Below are 16,990 nucleotides of genomic sequence, written 5' to 3'. Positions count from 1 at the left end.
GTGGGCCTAGAACCACAGCTAGTACTCATTTCTTAGTGTTTGTTACAGTTAGGGGAACGTCATACTTTTCCTCCTTGGTTTAGGATCTTATACTTTAATACAATACAAGCTCACCTTCTGTGTTTGGAGCTCCGTCAGCCCGAGTTTGTCTTGAGCTGTGACCCACAAGTCTTTCATAGGAATTCTGCCCTGTGTGGTGACCCTATTACTTTCTTGTGTTTACCAGATGCTTGATCCTCTGGTTAACAGATTCACCCCCTGACCTCTGCCTCTCAGACCAAAGCAGTTCCGACATTATCAGCAGCTATTTTCTTGCCTTTAGGAGAGGTATTTATTCACCATAAATAAGTGTGCTGTGAAGAGCGGCTGGGGCTGCACATTTTGTATTTTCCATATTTAACTTCTGTTATTTCCATTGTTTGATACAGTTCTTCCAGTTTTCATAATGATGCTTCAACATGATTTTATCTATAGGCCTAGTTTAATTTGCCGTAACTGAGTAATATAAATGTCGTTTTTATGTTTGATTTCATTGTTTTATTTTTATAATTTTAAAATGTGAAATTTATTTTATTTTTATGATTTTATAAATGGTTCATGATTATTACAATATAAATATATAGAGCAAGGAAGAGAAAGTAAAAATGACCTAAAATCTCAATATCTAGAAATAAGTATTTTTAGTGTTTTGACCACCAGTCTTTTGTAAATTATATCCATACACATATATGTGTAACACCCTCACACAGATACAGTTAGGACAATATTCGTTGCATCATTTTCATCAATGACTTTTTTCATGGATGTTGTTTTTGCTATTGTTAATGGTAAGGAGGCTACTTTATTCTCTTGTTGTTGGTCAGGTGGATTCCAGTTACTTTTCTGCTATAAATAATACTGCAATAACTGTTTCTGTATGGGTTTTCTTCCCTCCAAGTGCTTATTTGTCAATGGTATTGAAGCCTCTTTTCGCATTAAAGTCTGGCTGCTAGTTTGTTTCACCTCTCATTTGTTTTGGTGGTTCTCTAGGAATGTGCAGATCAGATCCCACATTTTTTTTTCATGATAAATCTATTTTATGCAGGAGAATTGGGGCACTAGCTTTTTATTAGAATGTGTACATTTTCCTTCTATGCATTTATTGAATTTAGTGCCACGTAAATGGGAGTAAAAGACGACCTTCCATTGGCAATCTCACTTCACATTGCAATTTATATATTAGAGTTTTGTAGAAATTTTTTTGAAGGATCATGAGAGTTATTCCACACGGCACAGTCTTGTCCAAAGAAATCTTTTCTTCAAAGCCTTATTTAAATTTAAATAATCTGATATTTCAAGATGTATTAAAGCAACATCAGAACAAAGAAAGTGCCATTAGTTTGGTAACTAGCTTTTAGTAAATCTATGCTAATTACCAATCTCTTTTTGAAAATGCTCTCAAGCTTTTGATTTGCAATTTACTTTATGATTTTACAGAGATTGCTATCTCCTTAATTGTTTTGTAGTTTTTGTAGCATACCATTTCTATCTACAAAGAAACATGTATACAAGATATTCCTCTCTGCTCCTACATACATTGTTTTGGCCTGACTTCTCAAATGTCACTGAGAACATACGTGAGATGTGTTCTGGAAAGGACAGTGTTGCTGAGCTCATCGCACACATTTTGCCTTTACTGGCACCATCCATTTGTTTGTACTGAATGCCTAACCTCCTATAGGCATGCACTTGGGAAGACATTAGGACCATAATGGTGAGTGAAATAGACATACTACTTCATCTTGTGGAAACTTGCAGTTTAGTGAAGAGTCAATCATTAAGAAGTACATTTACAAACAAATATAAGGTTACAACTGAGGTGCGTGGCAGGAGAGGTATGATGAGTGACATAGCTTAAGAGATTCCGCCGCTTCATTGATCAAGGGGAAGCCTCCGGGAAGGTTTCCCCAAGAGAGGGTTGAGCTGAGAACTCTCAGATGAGGGAAGAGCTTGTGAAAAGGGCTGTGATAGGAAGGAGCAGGCCACAGTTGACTAAGAATGCTGGGTCAAGAGTTTTGGTCCTTGTCTTGACAAAAGTGAAGTGTCACAGTGGAGGGACTTCCCTGGTGGGCCAGTGGTTAAGAATCTGCCTCCTAGCGCAGAGGATGCGGGTTCGATCCCTGGTCGGAGAACTAGAATTCCACATTCCCTGGGGGCAGCTAAATGTGTGCACCACAACTACAGAGCCCATGTGCCTTAACTAGAGAGAAGCCCGCCCACCACAACAAAGAGCCGTGTGCCACAAGGAAAGATCCCACATGCCACAACTAAGACCTGATAAAGCCAAAATAAATAAATAATAAATAAATAAATTTCTTTTAAAAAAGGAAGTGCTTTAAAAAAATACACAGTGGAGTGATGTGATGACATGCATTTAGAAAGAATCTGTGTAGTTGTAATTTGGAGAAAAATTGTAGAAGGCAAAAGAGAGTGTAGGGTTCCAGTTACAGGCTTTTGCAAGAGTCCAATTGCAAAAAATGTTAATTTAGATTAAGGTGGTTGGTAGTGGAGATGAAAAGAGGTAGATACATTCTATGGATATTTGGTCAGAAGAACTGAAAAGGTTTGGTGATTCATGTATTAAGTATTTACAGATAGAGGAGAGGAAAGCATCTAAGATGATGCCTAAGTCTTTGGCTGACCGAACACAATGGAATTCGGTGCCATTTACTGAGACGTGAAAACCTGAGAGGCCCCGTTTTGGTGAGAAAGTTCACGGGTTTGGATTGGAGCAACTGAAGATGTCAACCACCCAGATAGATGCTGCATTCTGGAATCACAAAAAGCACTTTAGTCTAATACACTAGGTAGTTTCTTTGAATAGTTTTCTAAAGTGTGCAATTGGTTTTAAAACAAGAATTTTAAAGAACGCATTGCCCTTTATTTTTGTTTAACATATTACCAAAAAGAAAATGATTCAAAGATTTAAAAATACACAGTCTTTTATGGCATTCCTCGAATACTTCATAACTATAGTGAGTAGGCTTTGTTTTGCTTTGTATGCTTTTATTTGCATATTTTGGGCAGTGTAATATAGCTATTTTCATCTTTTCCTGAGTAGAGTATATTGCTGTGAATGACTAGTGTTTGAATCAACTGTACACCAAATGATGTAGGTAAGGGTGAGATATAAACAGTGAGAAATTATAACTAGTAGGACGTTAGAATGTATGGTGTTCTTTGTAGACTATAAACAATTTTTAACATCAGAGATAATAGGATTTTTAAGAAACATTTAAGGACAATTACTCCTTGTCCTGCATAATTTTTTATGCCAGCTTCAGTCACAGGTATTTTGGTAGTATATTAAATATTTTAAATAAAAATACAAATCTGAATATTAATGTGCTCTACAATCTGAGTTACTGACTTTATTCTGATTATTTCTAATGTTGAATTTGTATTGCCGAAATATCGTGTTAAAAATAACAAAATACTAGAGTTTATGGAAGATCCTTAAGTGACTTTTTAATGAAGAGTTGGTTAGTAAGTGGTTTGAGGTTTTTCTACCCTGCCATCCTCACTCCTTAAATAAGGGCCCATTATGTTTTCTTACATGATTAACATGAAACTGAAAACAAAATTAAAAAGGTTTTTTTTTTTTTTTTTTTTCCTGGAATAGAATGAGTATTACCAAAAATAAAATTGAAGCAATATGAAGTTTTTTTTCTAATGTTAATTTTCATATTGTATTGTCTTTTTATGCTAACAACATTTAAATATTTCCAACTTTAGTCAAAACTTGAAAATGAATGTTTTCACTTTAAAAAAGCTAATGTCTTTTCATTCTTTTCATAGGTCTCATATCTTTTGGGTGAACAGAAGTCTACCTTTATGGGGCTTACAGGTTATGTACAATTTTATTTTATTCCTATATTTCTGATTTATTCATATTTTACAGAGCAATACTACTGGGGAGAAAATTTTTGGCATTAAAAATGAGGTTTTGTTTGTTGTTTAATTAAACTTGATGCACATTTTAAAATTTTTATTCCTTTCTTCACGTTCACCTAAGCCCTGCATTCTACCTTTGAGAATTTCCTCATGATCGGGATTAGACTTCAGAAAACTTTTGAGGATCTAGCAGAAACCAAAGTAAACCAGTATTTGAAGGCACAACAAGTTCCCCAAACTACCTTAGATATTCCTAAAGTCTTAGGTTCTATCATCTTTGAAAAATTAATCAAAAGCCCAGAACCATGTTTGCATTTTTTACCCTCTGTTCTCAATGTCGGGAACATGGTAGAATCTCAATAAACAATTGTTAAATGAATAAACAAATGAACGAACAGCTCATATTACCCGTAGGAAGAGCTTGGTCCCTAAGCAGATAATTTTGTAAATAAAACAAAAAGCGTGCCCTGGCATAAAAGGAACCCCGAAGAAGGAGTAAGGAAACGCGAGGAGAACAGAGCATCTGAACACATTGGTGCCCTGTCCCCTGAGCCCTCTGGATCGCTCTTTGTTAAGTTTTCTGTTGAGTTTCATGCCCAGCAAACATTTTACAACTTCCCATCTCCTCTACTCCTGTCTCTTTCCTACAGATACTTTTTAGTTTCTGTTAGTTTTCAAAAGCAAAAATTATTCAAAGAGTAGAGTCTCTAAGATTAAAAACATTAGAGGCTGGGAGGCAGTTGAGTCTGGAAGAAAAGGAAAGACCCTAAGACTCACTGTTTATAAACAACCTTTAAAATTCTTTAGAATCAAATGTTTGGTTTGTTTTTTAAAGTCAGGATGGTTGTGAGGTCTGTACATTTTATATGTGACAATGAATCATTTCAATTATGTGTGCATTGTGATTATAACTGTGAAATCAAGTTTTTACTATGTCTGCATATTTCATATTTTATTAAAGTCAAGTTGTGTTTTATGTTTTTTATACTGTTTCATTGCAGTGTCATTAATTTACAAAGAGCCCTTTTCAAATATTTCGGTTCTTACTAAAAATGCAGTTTTTAAATCTCTAAGCTAGATTCCTATATTATCCATCAGTGAGGTACACACTTATAAAGTAAGTTAATATTTTTATGAATAGTTATCTATGGCCTTGAAATATATTTTGATCTGCTCAAATTGCTTTTATCTGAGAGTGATATTTTAAAATAATAAGAATGCTTATTTTCAGTTGGGATTTTGAATAATTCATGCTAAAAATGGTCTCGAGATCACCTAACAATGTGAACCTCTAGAAAAAAAGAAAGGATGATTATGGTTTACAGAATTTGTGGAGAAAATCTAAAAAGTGCAGATTTTCTCTTTTAATAATGTTTTCACTTCTGGACTTATTTTATTTATATTGTCATGCACTCATATGTTTTCAAATTGTCCTTATATTTTAGTATTCACCTAAATCAAAGTTTTCATTCCAACAGGAATCAGAATCTAAAGCTCTAGATTATCTGCCTTTCTCATGCAGATTGACTTTACCCTCACAAATCTGTAAACAAATATATTTGTTCTCAGTTATTTCATGTTGATGCTTGCTTATTTTGATTATATTCCTCTTTCCTGAAGTGCTCCGAGTCTTTAACACAAATTTGGATGTCCCTACTGGTCACTTTTTTCTGTTGCAATCATAGCTCTTTGGTAGTTGAGCAGAGGAAATTGTATACAGACTACAGAATAGAGAGAAAGGTGGAAGCTCATCTAGGGGGATGCAGGATGCTCACGTCCAGCTGCAGAAGGGGAATTGGTTATGAAGTCCATTCCAATAAAATCTGAAAGTATTTTAAGTGCTGGCATGGACTACTTTGTTAAGTGTTCAAGGATGTTACTATTTTATTCTGTTTGAGGTGGGTGATTAGCATGGAAAGTATCCTCCAACTCCAAGCTTATATCTTTTATTTTCTGAAGGGAACTGCCGTTTTTGGTGGTGTACTGAGATGGTGGCAGTATGGCTGGGGGAGAGAGTTATTTGTAGTGGGACAGTTGTGTATGATAGTGTGTGTTCGGAACACACACACACAAAACCTATTCTTTACGTATCATGCAAATTCCAGCCATCTGACTCTTCTCATTCCACATTTACATCTGTGGAACTAAATTAAAAAAAAAAGAACAGACATTAAGGAGTGTTAGAAATGACAAAAACTAAGCTATAGTGCCTGGGACAGCCTGCTGCCTACCATCTGTATGTAGAAGTCAAAGTGCCACATAGCACCTCCTATATCATATATGATATATATGATATACAACATATATGATACACATGTATACATACACTATGCACATATTTATAAAGTTAATAGTCATAATCAGAATATATATTTTGATTTTGTTGCATTTTCTCATTAAGGTATAATTTATATTTTAGGTATCAGTGGCATTGATAAGTCTCTTTGAAACAATACTGCTTGGTTATCTCAGCTATAAGGTAAGTTATTTTAATTAGAAGTTCTCTGCTGAGATAGAACCCATTAGTAGCATTTACTAGTATTCCTTTGTTTACTCTGCGGATAAAGCAAGCTCTTCTTAAACCATTTAAATTATTTTGGACCTCCCCAGGATGTGATAAAAAGCTGTGGTAACATGGTAATGTTTTCCCTGGTGACTTACACATACTTCACCAATTCCCATGGGCTAATTTACCCATCATATGCATGTTCATGTCAGGCAAGCGCATGGAATGGTTCGGCTTTTTATTGTTCTCAACCTCGTCTCCTGATCTGTACAGAAAACACTGAGGGAGAAAAACATGTCTGTTAGGAATTATTTTAATGAATTCCCTTCATTTTCGGTGAAGCTTTGCTTGGCTAACCCAATTTAACAAATGTTTATTGAGTTCTTATTTGATGAAGAGCACCCCACTGTGCATTGTTCTTTTCTCAGTGAATTTACAGTCTAGAAAGGGGGGTGGGCAGGAGAAAATTATACAGACAATAATAACACAAGGCGGAATAATAGGTACATCCCGTGAGGTGCAAATAAAGTCCTGTGGGGGTTCATAGAGAGGGGTCATATGGGGTGAAAGGACTGATTTAAGTAGAATCCTTGAATCGATGACTTCACTAAGAAAGATGAAATGGCAGAACAACAGGGATTTATGGAATTAGCAAAGGCATAAAAGAAGGAATGTGCATATAAAATTGGAAGAATGAATAAGTGTTTAGGTTTGGGCAGAGTGTGGCGTATTTGGGGAAATATTGGTGGAAGAAGTTTGGGACAATATTGGGAGGGCCTTGTATGGCACCTTAACAATGGGGAGTTGTTGCAGGATGTTGAACATGAGAGTTCTGTAATTGTAACTAAGTTTTAGGAGTGTTCAGAACATCTGTGTAGCGCAGGTCCAAGAGACATCGCACTGAAGACCACATGCTCAGCTAAGATGCAATTGCTGAATGAAAGGAAAACTGTGAGGGCGGCTTTGGCTGGGTGAAAGGAATAAATTCAGTACAAGGGAACTCACGAAGGTAGAAACTAAAGAAATTATCAACGGTTTGGTTGAAATAGATGAGGAGAAGATGATGTCAAAAATCATTTTAAGATTTCTTAAATCCAAATGGCTGGGAACAAGGCAGTAAAACCAAGAAAAATTACATCAAGAAAAAAATCAGATTGAGGTTGAGATAGATGGAATAATGGAAATGGTTTTGGAAATAATGAATTTGAGGTATTTTTGGACAAACAAAGAGATGTGACATGCAGACAGTTGAAAAGGAGGATCTGGGATTTGCAGGAGAGATCTATTAAGAATTGGCAGTCATTTCCACAGAAATGATGAAAGAAGCACACAAGTCCATTAGGGATGGGATAGCAACCGATGGAGAAGTGAAGGCCCATGTTAATGGAGATGCTTAAATTGCGGCTGTTGGGAGAATGGAGCAATGAGGGCAGACAGTGGAGTAGACGAGAAGCGTGGAAAGTCATCAGAATGGTTGTCACAGTCATCACCAATTTCCAGTTCACAGTTTCTGCACGTAATGTATCAACAGGTGCACTCAAGTTTCTGCTTTTGGGGGATTCTTATCTCCCATGTAAATTTCTTTCTCACTTCATAACGTGAGGTTTTGAATATAAAATTCCCTATACTACTTTTTAATCCTAAATTTAGGGCAAGAAGTCTTTACAAACTCTTTCACCTTTTCCCCTTTTTTGAATTCTCATTAACTCCACCTAAAGAACATGATGCCAGTGTTTAATAAGGTGAGATTGATGAATTAGAAAGCATAGAAAGAAAAGAGTGAGTGCTTTCCAAAAAAATACAGATGGATTGATTTAATACTTATGGAAAAAATAGGTTGTTACAAATGTCTAAGGAAGAAAAGTGTTAAATGAAAGCATGTGAACCTTGGAGAGTTTAGTAAGAAGCTCATTGGGAGGTCATTTGTTATTCACCCTCAAGAGACCAATTTCAATGGAGTATAATTGAGAGTAAAATTGTCAAATGAAGAATGTTGGTTGACCAGTCCAGGAGCTCACTAAAAGTAGTATAATGAGGTGGAAGATTGCCTCCTGATGATAAAAATCTGCATCATTTAAAGAGAGCAAGTAGAGGGGACAGGAAAAAATGATGGATGAAGTAAGGTTTCTAAAAAGAAAGAATAAGATACAACAGGAAGTTGAGGACTACTAATTAGCTTTGGATACATTCTGTTCTTTTCTGAGAGCACAGAAGATGCAAAATGGTGCCTGAAAGAATATTTTGAAGCCAGAGGAGGAAGCTGACAGATGTTATACATAACTGGTTATTTAACCTTAAATTACCTAGAAAGTGCCAACTTAGTGATGGACAGTATAGAATGAGATGTTGAGGAGGGATCTTTTAATGTTTATTAGTATATCTTCTTGTCAAAATAAGTGCTTTATAAATATGTTCTGATTCACAAAGCCTGAATTTGGATAACTAGAAGAATAAAATAAAAATCAAGTAAATTAACATCCAAGATGTTATCTTCTAAGGTCTTTAGTATTCAAGGATGTGATAAATGTTGAATGTGATATACAGAAAATGACACACTAAAAAATTAGGCATGTGGGTGGTTTTTTTTATAATTTAATTAAATCTCTTCCACTAGTTTGAGAGTATCTAAAATACATAAATTGGCCAAAATATTAATCTGCATTTGTGAATGCATTTGCTCCAAATTCTAACTAAAAAGTAATATGAAATTAACTTTGGTGCTTTGCTAATAATAGTCATTTAAAAAGCACAGAGAGATTCAAGATGGAATTATAATTTTCCATTGTAATTATATGGTGCTGACATTTGTAATCAATTAATTCCTGCCATGTATAAAATGAGAGCAAAGATTATAAGACCTAGTAGGCAGAGCTAGATGATATATAATATTTTCATTCTGACCTTCATAAACATTAATGTCTAGATGGAGGAGAGGTTCCTGGTGATTGAGTTTCTGTGTGTTACAATACAAAGATAAAAAGGAGTTATGTGACATTGGAAGGATAGGCTGCTGTTAATTACCTTCTTTTCCTTTCCTTCTCAAATTCGTGAGCTCTTCTAACCCTTTCAATAGAATGTTGGATACATTTTTTGGCAAATCCATATAGTAGAACTTCAAATGATGTCCTTCTATCCAATTAGACTTTTAAGAAAAATTATAGACAGGTATGCAGAAATGCATATTGCATGAGCAATGAAATCTATTTCTAGTATTGCTTTTTGATATTTCTAGTTCTGAAATATCAATAACAAATCAACATACAACTTTCTCATATTTGTTTACATCTGTGTATATACATATACTCAAATAATGTATATTCTTACATATACAGCATATATGCATATATACAATATTTAAAAGTAAATTTAATGCATTATTCTGTAAGCACTTTATAGTTTTTAAACTTAGACATTCTAAAATAAGCATGATTTAATCCTTCACAATTAAACAAGTTTGAACTATCATGTAGACTATAGTTTTTTAAAATCAGAAGACTAATGGGTAAAAGCAGAATAAGCAAAAGCTCTTTAAAGTGTATGTTGAGGTTAGCAGATAATAATTGAAAAATCTCTGCCATCCACTGATTTTGTCCTCTGTCATACAAAAGTGCAGGTCTGAACCTAAATCATCATCCCGTCCATGTTTATCACGGCTTGGCAAAATAGCCAGGGGAATTGCCCAACAGGAAAGTTCTTATTCTTTTGTCACGCAGATACCCTCTAAATCTTTATCAACTGCTTTCAAAATAGAACTCTATTTATACACACACATTCATTAAATAGAAAAGGAAAAACCAAAAACACACCCTGGCATAATTTCCAAACCTCTGAAAACAACAATTCAGCACAACAAGAAGGCTTTGGTTAAATCTACATTTTTTTTTCTATAATCACTTTACAAAAAACACCAGTTTTGAAATGTTAACATCATGACGGGCCTATTTCTGGAAAGGAACAAAGGATTTGGACTAGGACTCCTAGAGTCTGGTGATTCTGCTTACCATGCCATGGAAACGGTAAATCTAAATATTGTTGAGTTTACGTTTAGAAATACAAAATAAGACGGCCATAGGGTTAATCCATGTTTTAAACTCATTGAAAGAAGGTAAGTCGCTAGTCTTTTTGGTTAAATATTTTAAACATAGGTATTCTTAATATTAGAGAAGAAAGCTTCCAACTTCCCTTGTTCCAACCTGGCCTAACAACAGCTACATTACCATAAGTCTTATGCTTTTTAAAATGCTTTTTAGAGTTACCTAGATAATAATTCCAAACTCGCACTTTCTTTTATGATACAAATAAAAGCCTGGTATATTTTAGAAAATCACCTATTTTCCTGCATTTTATTGGTTAAGAAAAGTTACATTCATACCAAATGTTGTAGAATGGTTAAATTTTTATTTATATTTTACTGAATTCTGTCAATAAGAAGAGGAACACAGAGAGTTCTACACACTTAGAACAGATAAAGCTACTTCTTAGAAACTTTTTTTTTCCTTTAAGAAGTTGTCTTTTGGAAGAAGACTAATGCCTTTCATCTCATTCAGAAAAATAAGATTAAATGAAACAGGTATTTAACAATTTTGAAAGGCATATGTCTGCCTTTTGGGTCTTATTTCATGCTTCTCTACGTAGTGGCATCCTCTAGATTTGTGCTTTCTTTTTTCACCATAATTCCTTTTATCATGTGGATTTACATGAGGTAGGTCCATGGGGACTCCCTAACAACCAATGCAATTTTTGCATAATTTCTCTATTTTTCATCAGCTAATTTTAGGGGAGATAATTTATAAATGTATCTTTAAGTTCAGAAGACAACCTGAGATCTTAGAATTAAACCTAATGAATGTAACCGAAAAGACATTTGTTTATTTTTAGCAATGGGTACATTGCCTCTCTGTATAATTATAGATTGTGAAAATTAGTCCTCAGGGGGAAATTCATTATTTTCCTCAAAACGTACATGCACAAACATACCCACGCATTAGCTATGAATCAACAGGAGCATGTTTGACATAATGCAGTTGCAGTTTTTACTGAGGAGTTTCAGACGGGCAAGGACTGTGCTGGGAACAGAGCAAAGAATCCTGAACTAAACGGATGCTCTCGCCTTGACCTCGTGAAATTTAAAATTAAGTGCTGATGAAATATATAAATACAAACTGAAAAAAAGGAATGAGGAGGATGTTGATGAAGACTTGAAAAACCTAGTGTGGGAGTCTGATCTTGTCTGGTGTGTAATGAGGGGGTGAGGACAGGCTCAAAACACTCAAAAGATTTTGAGTTAAGAGCTGAAAGATGTGTGTGAGTTGACTAGGCAAAGGCAATTGGAAAGGAAGGTGGAGATTTTCCAAGTCTCTTAAAGAGCATGTACCAAGGCCCTGGCATATTCTAAGGAGCAGAAGGTCTTTGGAAAGAATGACCTTTTAAATCAGGATGGAGAGGTCAAGGAGAGCTAAATGATCTAGTGTCTTGTAGGTTGTAATAGAATCTGTGTCTTTGTTGTGAAAGTGTCTGAATAGTTCAAGAGTTTTGGGGTGGAGTGAGGAGTCGGGATTGGCACACGAGATGTGCCTAACAAACATATTCCTGGTAACATTGTGGGGGGTGAATGGCAATGGGACAAGAAGGAAGGGGAGGAGACCAGTTTGGAGGCTGGAGTGGGAACAGAGTTAGAATGAGAACCAGACAACTCAGGATCTGTATATGACTCAGGAAGTCTTATTGACCAATTGTACTTATGTAGTGTGTGAAAGGAAGGTGTAAAGAGTGTCTCCAGGATTTCTGGTTTCTGTTACTGGAGAACCAGTCAGGGCGAGCATCATAAATTTTACTTTTGGACATAGTACCTACAAGGTGCCGTTGAGGCATCTAAGCGAAGCAGTGGGTTAGGCAGTGGAGATCTGAAACAGACAATATTGATCTGAGCTAGAGGTACAACATTGGAAGTCATTGGTTTATTACTGATAATAAGTTGAAGTTGAAACATTGATGAGATTACCTAAGACGGGTATATAGCCAAGTACTCTAAAAATGCTTTCTTCCAGAAAATTTCTGTTGCGCTTTGTGGCCATAAGTTCAACAACTTACATATAATTGTATCAGAAACGCTTTAAACAATAAAATTCTTTCAAGTGTTTCCATTTGAATGCAATAGAAAAAATATGAATGCTGATGTTCAAAAATTAAAGCAATTATACCAAGAAGAGAAGAGTGTGTATAAAATATTCGAAAGCTTCATTTATTCAATAACATGCTTATTGAACCCTAATGGTCACATAAACAAATAAGTTCTGTAAAATGTTACAAACAGATGTCAAGGACGTCGTTGGTAAAGGTGTGGAGAATGGGGCATTCCAAGCCGAGGGAAAAGTGTGAGTGAAGTTATAAAAGTATGAAATAACCTGTGTGTTCAGAGACCTGCATCAAAGTCAGTTTTGTATGTGATGAATCTGCGGCTGAATTCAGGATGGGCTAGGGATACGGTAGGCACAAACCACACCAGTAGCCAGAGCCCACGTTATGAAGCTTCATAGGGTGTAAAGAGGAGTTTGGCTATTAATATGTTGGCACTGGTGATTTGGCATTTTTAGAAAGAATTCTCTGGCTTTAATATGGAAAATAAATCAGAAATGAACCCAACCAAGTCAGATACCTGTCATGAGACTCTTTTCGTGGTTTGAGAAAAAATCATAAAAGTCAAATTGCTGTGTTATAAATGGACATGAAGAGAGACACCAAAGATATAAAGCTTTTGGTTTACTATGGACTAAACTTCCCAGTGTGCTACAGCTAAGAAACCTAATGCCAGTCTTGCTGTGTGTTAGTAGAAAGATCCTGCCACATGACCAGTGGTTGCGTGTTCCCACACCCCACCCTCTTCTGGTCACATCAGTCTGTTTTCCTGTGTATCATCACTGACATCAAGGAACCATGCACAATGACAGGTGAACGTACAGTGAGAAAGAGTAAGCCAAGTGTTAAACATTCTGGAAACTAAGTCACGCAAAAAACTGATGAAAGAAATGGTAATATTAACCTGCGCGATAAAAAATAGGAGCTTAACAGAATTAAACTCAATTATAAACGGTGTGTTAAATAGGTCTGACTTGGTGAAAGCAGGAAAAGGCTTTGGTTTTCCTACGTTTCTCTTTCAAATCCAGGGAGACGTGTTGATCAGATGAAGTCTTGGGCAGGTCCCTTAGTTTTTCTAGACTTTTTAATTGCAAGGCAAATCTCAGTTTAGCATTTAAGAAATAGTGATCGATATGTAAAATTTTAAAATTCTCATCCAGTTTTAGCTTTTGCTCCGCTCGGAACTCCATGGAGCAGGGGATCATCTTGGGGGGATCCGCCCATTCCACCTCCTGCCTTATTTGACACCAACTGATTTTGGCCCCTCAGAGTTGAGGAGGCGCAGCGGGAAGTGAGGTCAGCTTCTGGGACAAAGCTGCAAACTGTCACAAGAGTAGTCTGCGCTTGGGTTGCTCTGATGGCAGATACAAATGGGGCTTTGTGGTTCTCCTGAGGCCTCTGGCCAAAGCTCCTGGATGCCTCAAACCTCAGGCTGGCCACTAGGGCTCGGACCCAGGCCCTGGGCTTCCAAGGGCCACCGTCTGTCAAGGTTCCTCGTCCTCTCAGGCACACAGCCCTCCTGAGTGTGAACTGAAAATGGCCATAAATGTCCTTCTTTAGGGTCTGTATCTCGTTCCCAGAAAATAAGTGCCTCTGTCTTAGTATTGGCATAAGTGTGGCTTGTTCTCCTCTCAGCCCTCTTTCTCTTTGCTCTGCTGTTTTTTGGTGGCTTTTAGGTGTTAGCCAAATAGAGCCCCCATGTCTGAGCCCAGCTCTCTGAGTAGTTCACTAGAGCCCTTCTCCCTGAGCTTGAGGTGGTGAGAGAAGCATTATAGCACCCTTACCTCTCTACACAGAGGAGGTCTCATTGCTTCTGTTTCTTCCACCTGCTCCCTACCCTGCCAGCTCTTTACACAGCCTGTGGATGGGTGATGAGCCAGTGATGATGCAGCCACTTACTAGTGTTTTTGCAATCACCAACCTAGAATTTGCTTTGTGAAGGGGAGGTGTTTTACATCATTGTAATGTTTTCAAGCTTTGGGACCTCAAGAAAAATAAAGAATCCCAATAATATAGCCACTATCATAAAATCATTAAACATTACAGGGAGTCAGATTTCAAGGTGCCTTTTTAACAGGTAGGTTTTATTTTTTTTCACAGAAGAATAAACTGCTTTATGATGTTCTGAGGTTTTATTTCCACTGGACATGGTATGAGAAAGTTTCAGGAATGAGCTATTAGTTAGTGCAGTTGCCCAGGGCTGCACAGTTAGAAGCACCCATATTTGTTTTAATGCTATGATGTCACCATTCTTGAAATTATTCATAGTTTGTTAATAAGAGGCCCTGCATTTTCATTTTGCACTGGGCCCCACAAACTATATAGCCAGGCCTGATTAATATTGTTGGACTACGTGGGTTGGAAGATTAGAATCTAGATGATTGAGAAAATATTAATCTAAAAACAATGTTAATTCCAAGGGACATTGTTATATGTGTGTGTTCGTAAACTATTTGATATGCTTTAAAGTTTGTGAATGTAATATAGTAAAAAAAAAAAAAAATTGAGTCGCTTTTTCATTGATTCTGTAAGGTTTTTTAATGTGTTTTATTTTTACTAGTAACTTTTCTTCCATGAAGTATAATATGATTAAAATGTGTTACATACACTATTCAAAGATTACTATAAACATTTGTTTTGTTTCTTAAACTGACTATAAAATTGAGAGGGCACAATTACATTTAGCAAAATAATCTCTAAAAGTCATTGCTGCATTTCTAAATAATGATTTGGTATTCTGTTAACGTAAGCATCCTTATTGCTAGAGAAATTCTTATGCTGTCTTTTTCCCCCTTTAATGGGATTCAGCAATAATTGACTTTCATTTTTATTCATTCTTTCTTGGAAGGGAAACATCTGGGAACAGATTTTACGAATACCCTTCATCTTGGAAATAATTAACGCCGTTCCCTTCATTATCTCAGTAAGTCTTAAAAGATACTTTAAAAGAAATAATTTTATTATTAGACATAAGTAAAGTCTTTAAATCTAAACAGTAATAAATAATATATTAGCTCAGATGAATGAATTTAAGCTTTGGTTATTGTGTTAAATCATAGTATTAAAAAATAAATAGTAAAATCAGTTGGATAACTGGGTTGTGAAATTACATGAAAATTAGTGAGCTTTAGTACAAAAACAAAATGAAATGCATTTTAGAAATATATGCTCTAGAGGTGCCATTTAAACGTGTCAATATTGTCTAAACAGACCACAGATTAATTCCTCCATTTCTTATGTATATTGTGGAATTAAAAAAAAATAGAAACCAAGTAAAACTAAGTATTTATAAATGTTTCTCATGCTGAGAATACACTTATCGCTAGTTTAACCACAGGATTTACTAAGTACAGTTCTCTCTTTTCTAAGAAAGTTGCCAGCAACCAGACAACCAGCAATTTGCTCCTTTATGAAAGTCTGTGGAGGACCCGTTCCACTACATCATATGTAGCCAGCACTTTCCCATTGCAAAATTAGGTCTTAATCTCTGTTTAATAAAGTTATAGAAATATCTGTTGGGAATATGCTTTCTAACACCTTATTTGTTTGAATTTTATTTGGAAAATTATGAAAATAAGTCAATGTGATCTGAAGCTGATGCTCAGTTCTGACAATTATTTTAAATTGAGTGTGATTTATCTAGAGGAGCCAGATTGAATGACTGGCTAATTAAACATAATTCCAATGGAATACGGTTTTCCTATGTCACTTAGAATGTTTGAATCTGCAGAGTAAGTGGTAATGCTCTAAAAAGGTAAAGCTCTGTCTCCTTACACTGACTTTTAACCTCCAATTACAAGAAAGAAAAAGGTGATGTCTATTATAACAGTCACACTAAAAGATTTAGTGATGGAATTAGTACAGTTACAGCTGACATCCAGTGAGAACTGATTATTTTCATTCTACTTCTACAATAATTTTCCAAAGAATTTTTCCTTAAGTAAGACTTAGACAATGAATGAAAAGATCCTGTCTACTCTTTGCATTTCAATAATCATATGAGTTTAAAGTATTTGCCACATGTTTTAAATCATTATATTATCTTTAATAATTTATTTTTGTTTCACTTTTCTTCTCAATCATATCGATTTCTTGCTTTGAAATAAAAGTTTAGTTTTGATTTGTTTTCCAGATATTCTGGCCTTCCTTAAGAAATCTATTTGTCCCAGTCTTTCTAAACTGTTGGCTTGCCAAACATGCCTTGGAAAATATGATTGTAAGTATAAAAGTCAAGTGCAAAGACAAAAATATTTTTCAACACTTCATTATTTCTAACCTCATTAAAGTGATGTGTTGCATAAATGTCTAAGCTAATTGACTCTAAGCCTGCTTATATTCTAATGAGAACGGAAAATGGTAAAATGCCCACATTGCCAAGTTCCTTCCTTTATAAGGCCCTATGAACTGGTAAACAAA

The 16,990-nt window shown here is 35.5% G+C and overlaps 1 protein-coding gene across 3 annotated transcripts in view; it reads left to right on the top strand.

Moving 5' to 3' along the window:
- The window catches only part of KCNT2 (potassium sodium-activated channel subfamily T member 2), a 371,544-nt gene that overhangs the window by 125,084 nt on the left and 229,470 nt on the right, over positions 1-16,990 (top strand). For all 3 annotated transcript variants that reach the window (XM_057729620.1, XM_057729619.1, XM_057729618.1), the window contains exons 4-7: positions 3,838-3,886; positions 6,353-6,412; positions 15,423-15,497; positions 16,707-16,790. In XM_057729620.1, the coding sequence (XP_057585603.1) occupies positions 3,838-3,886; positions 6,353-6,412; positions 15,423-15,497; positions 16,707-16,790 (268 nt within the window). The remainder of the gene's footprint in view (positions 1-3,837; positions 3,887-6,352; positions 6,413-15,422; positions 15,498-16,706; positions 16,791-16,990) is intronic.

This window comes from Hippopotamus amphibius, chromosome 3, assembly GCF_030028045.1.
Source record: "Hippopotamus amphibius kiboko isolate mHipAmp2 chromosome 3, mHipAmp2.hap2, whole genome shotgun sequence".
Classification (NCBI taxonomy): domain Eukaryota; kingdom Metazoa; phylum Chordata; class Mammalia; order Artiodactyla; family Hippopotamidae; genus Hippopotamus; species Hippopotamus amphibius.
This window is presented reverse-complemented; position numbering and strand designations above follow the sequence as displayed.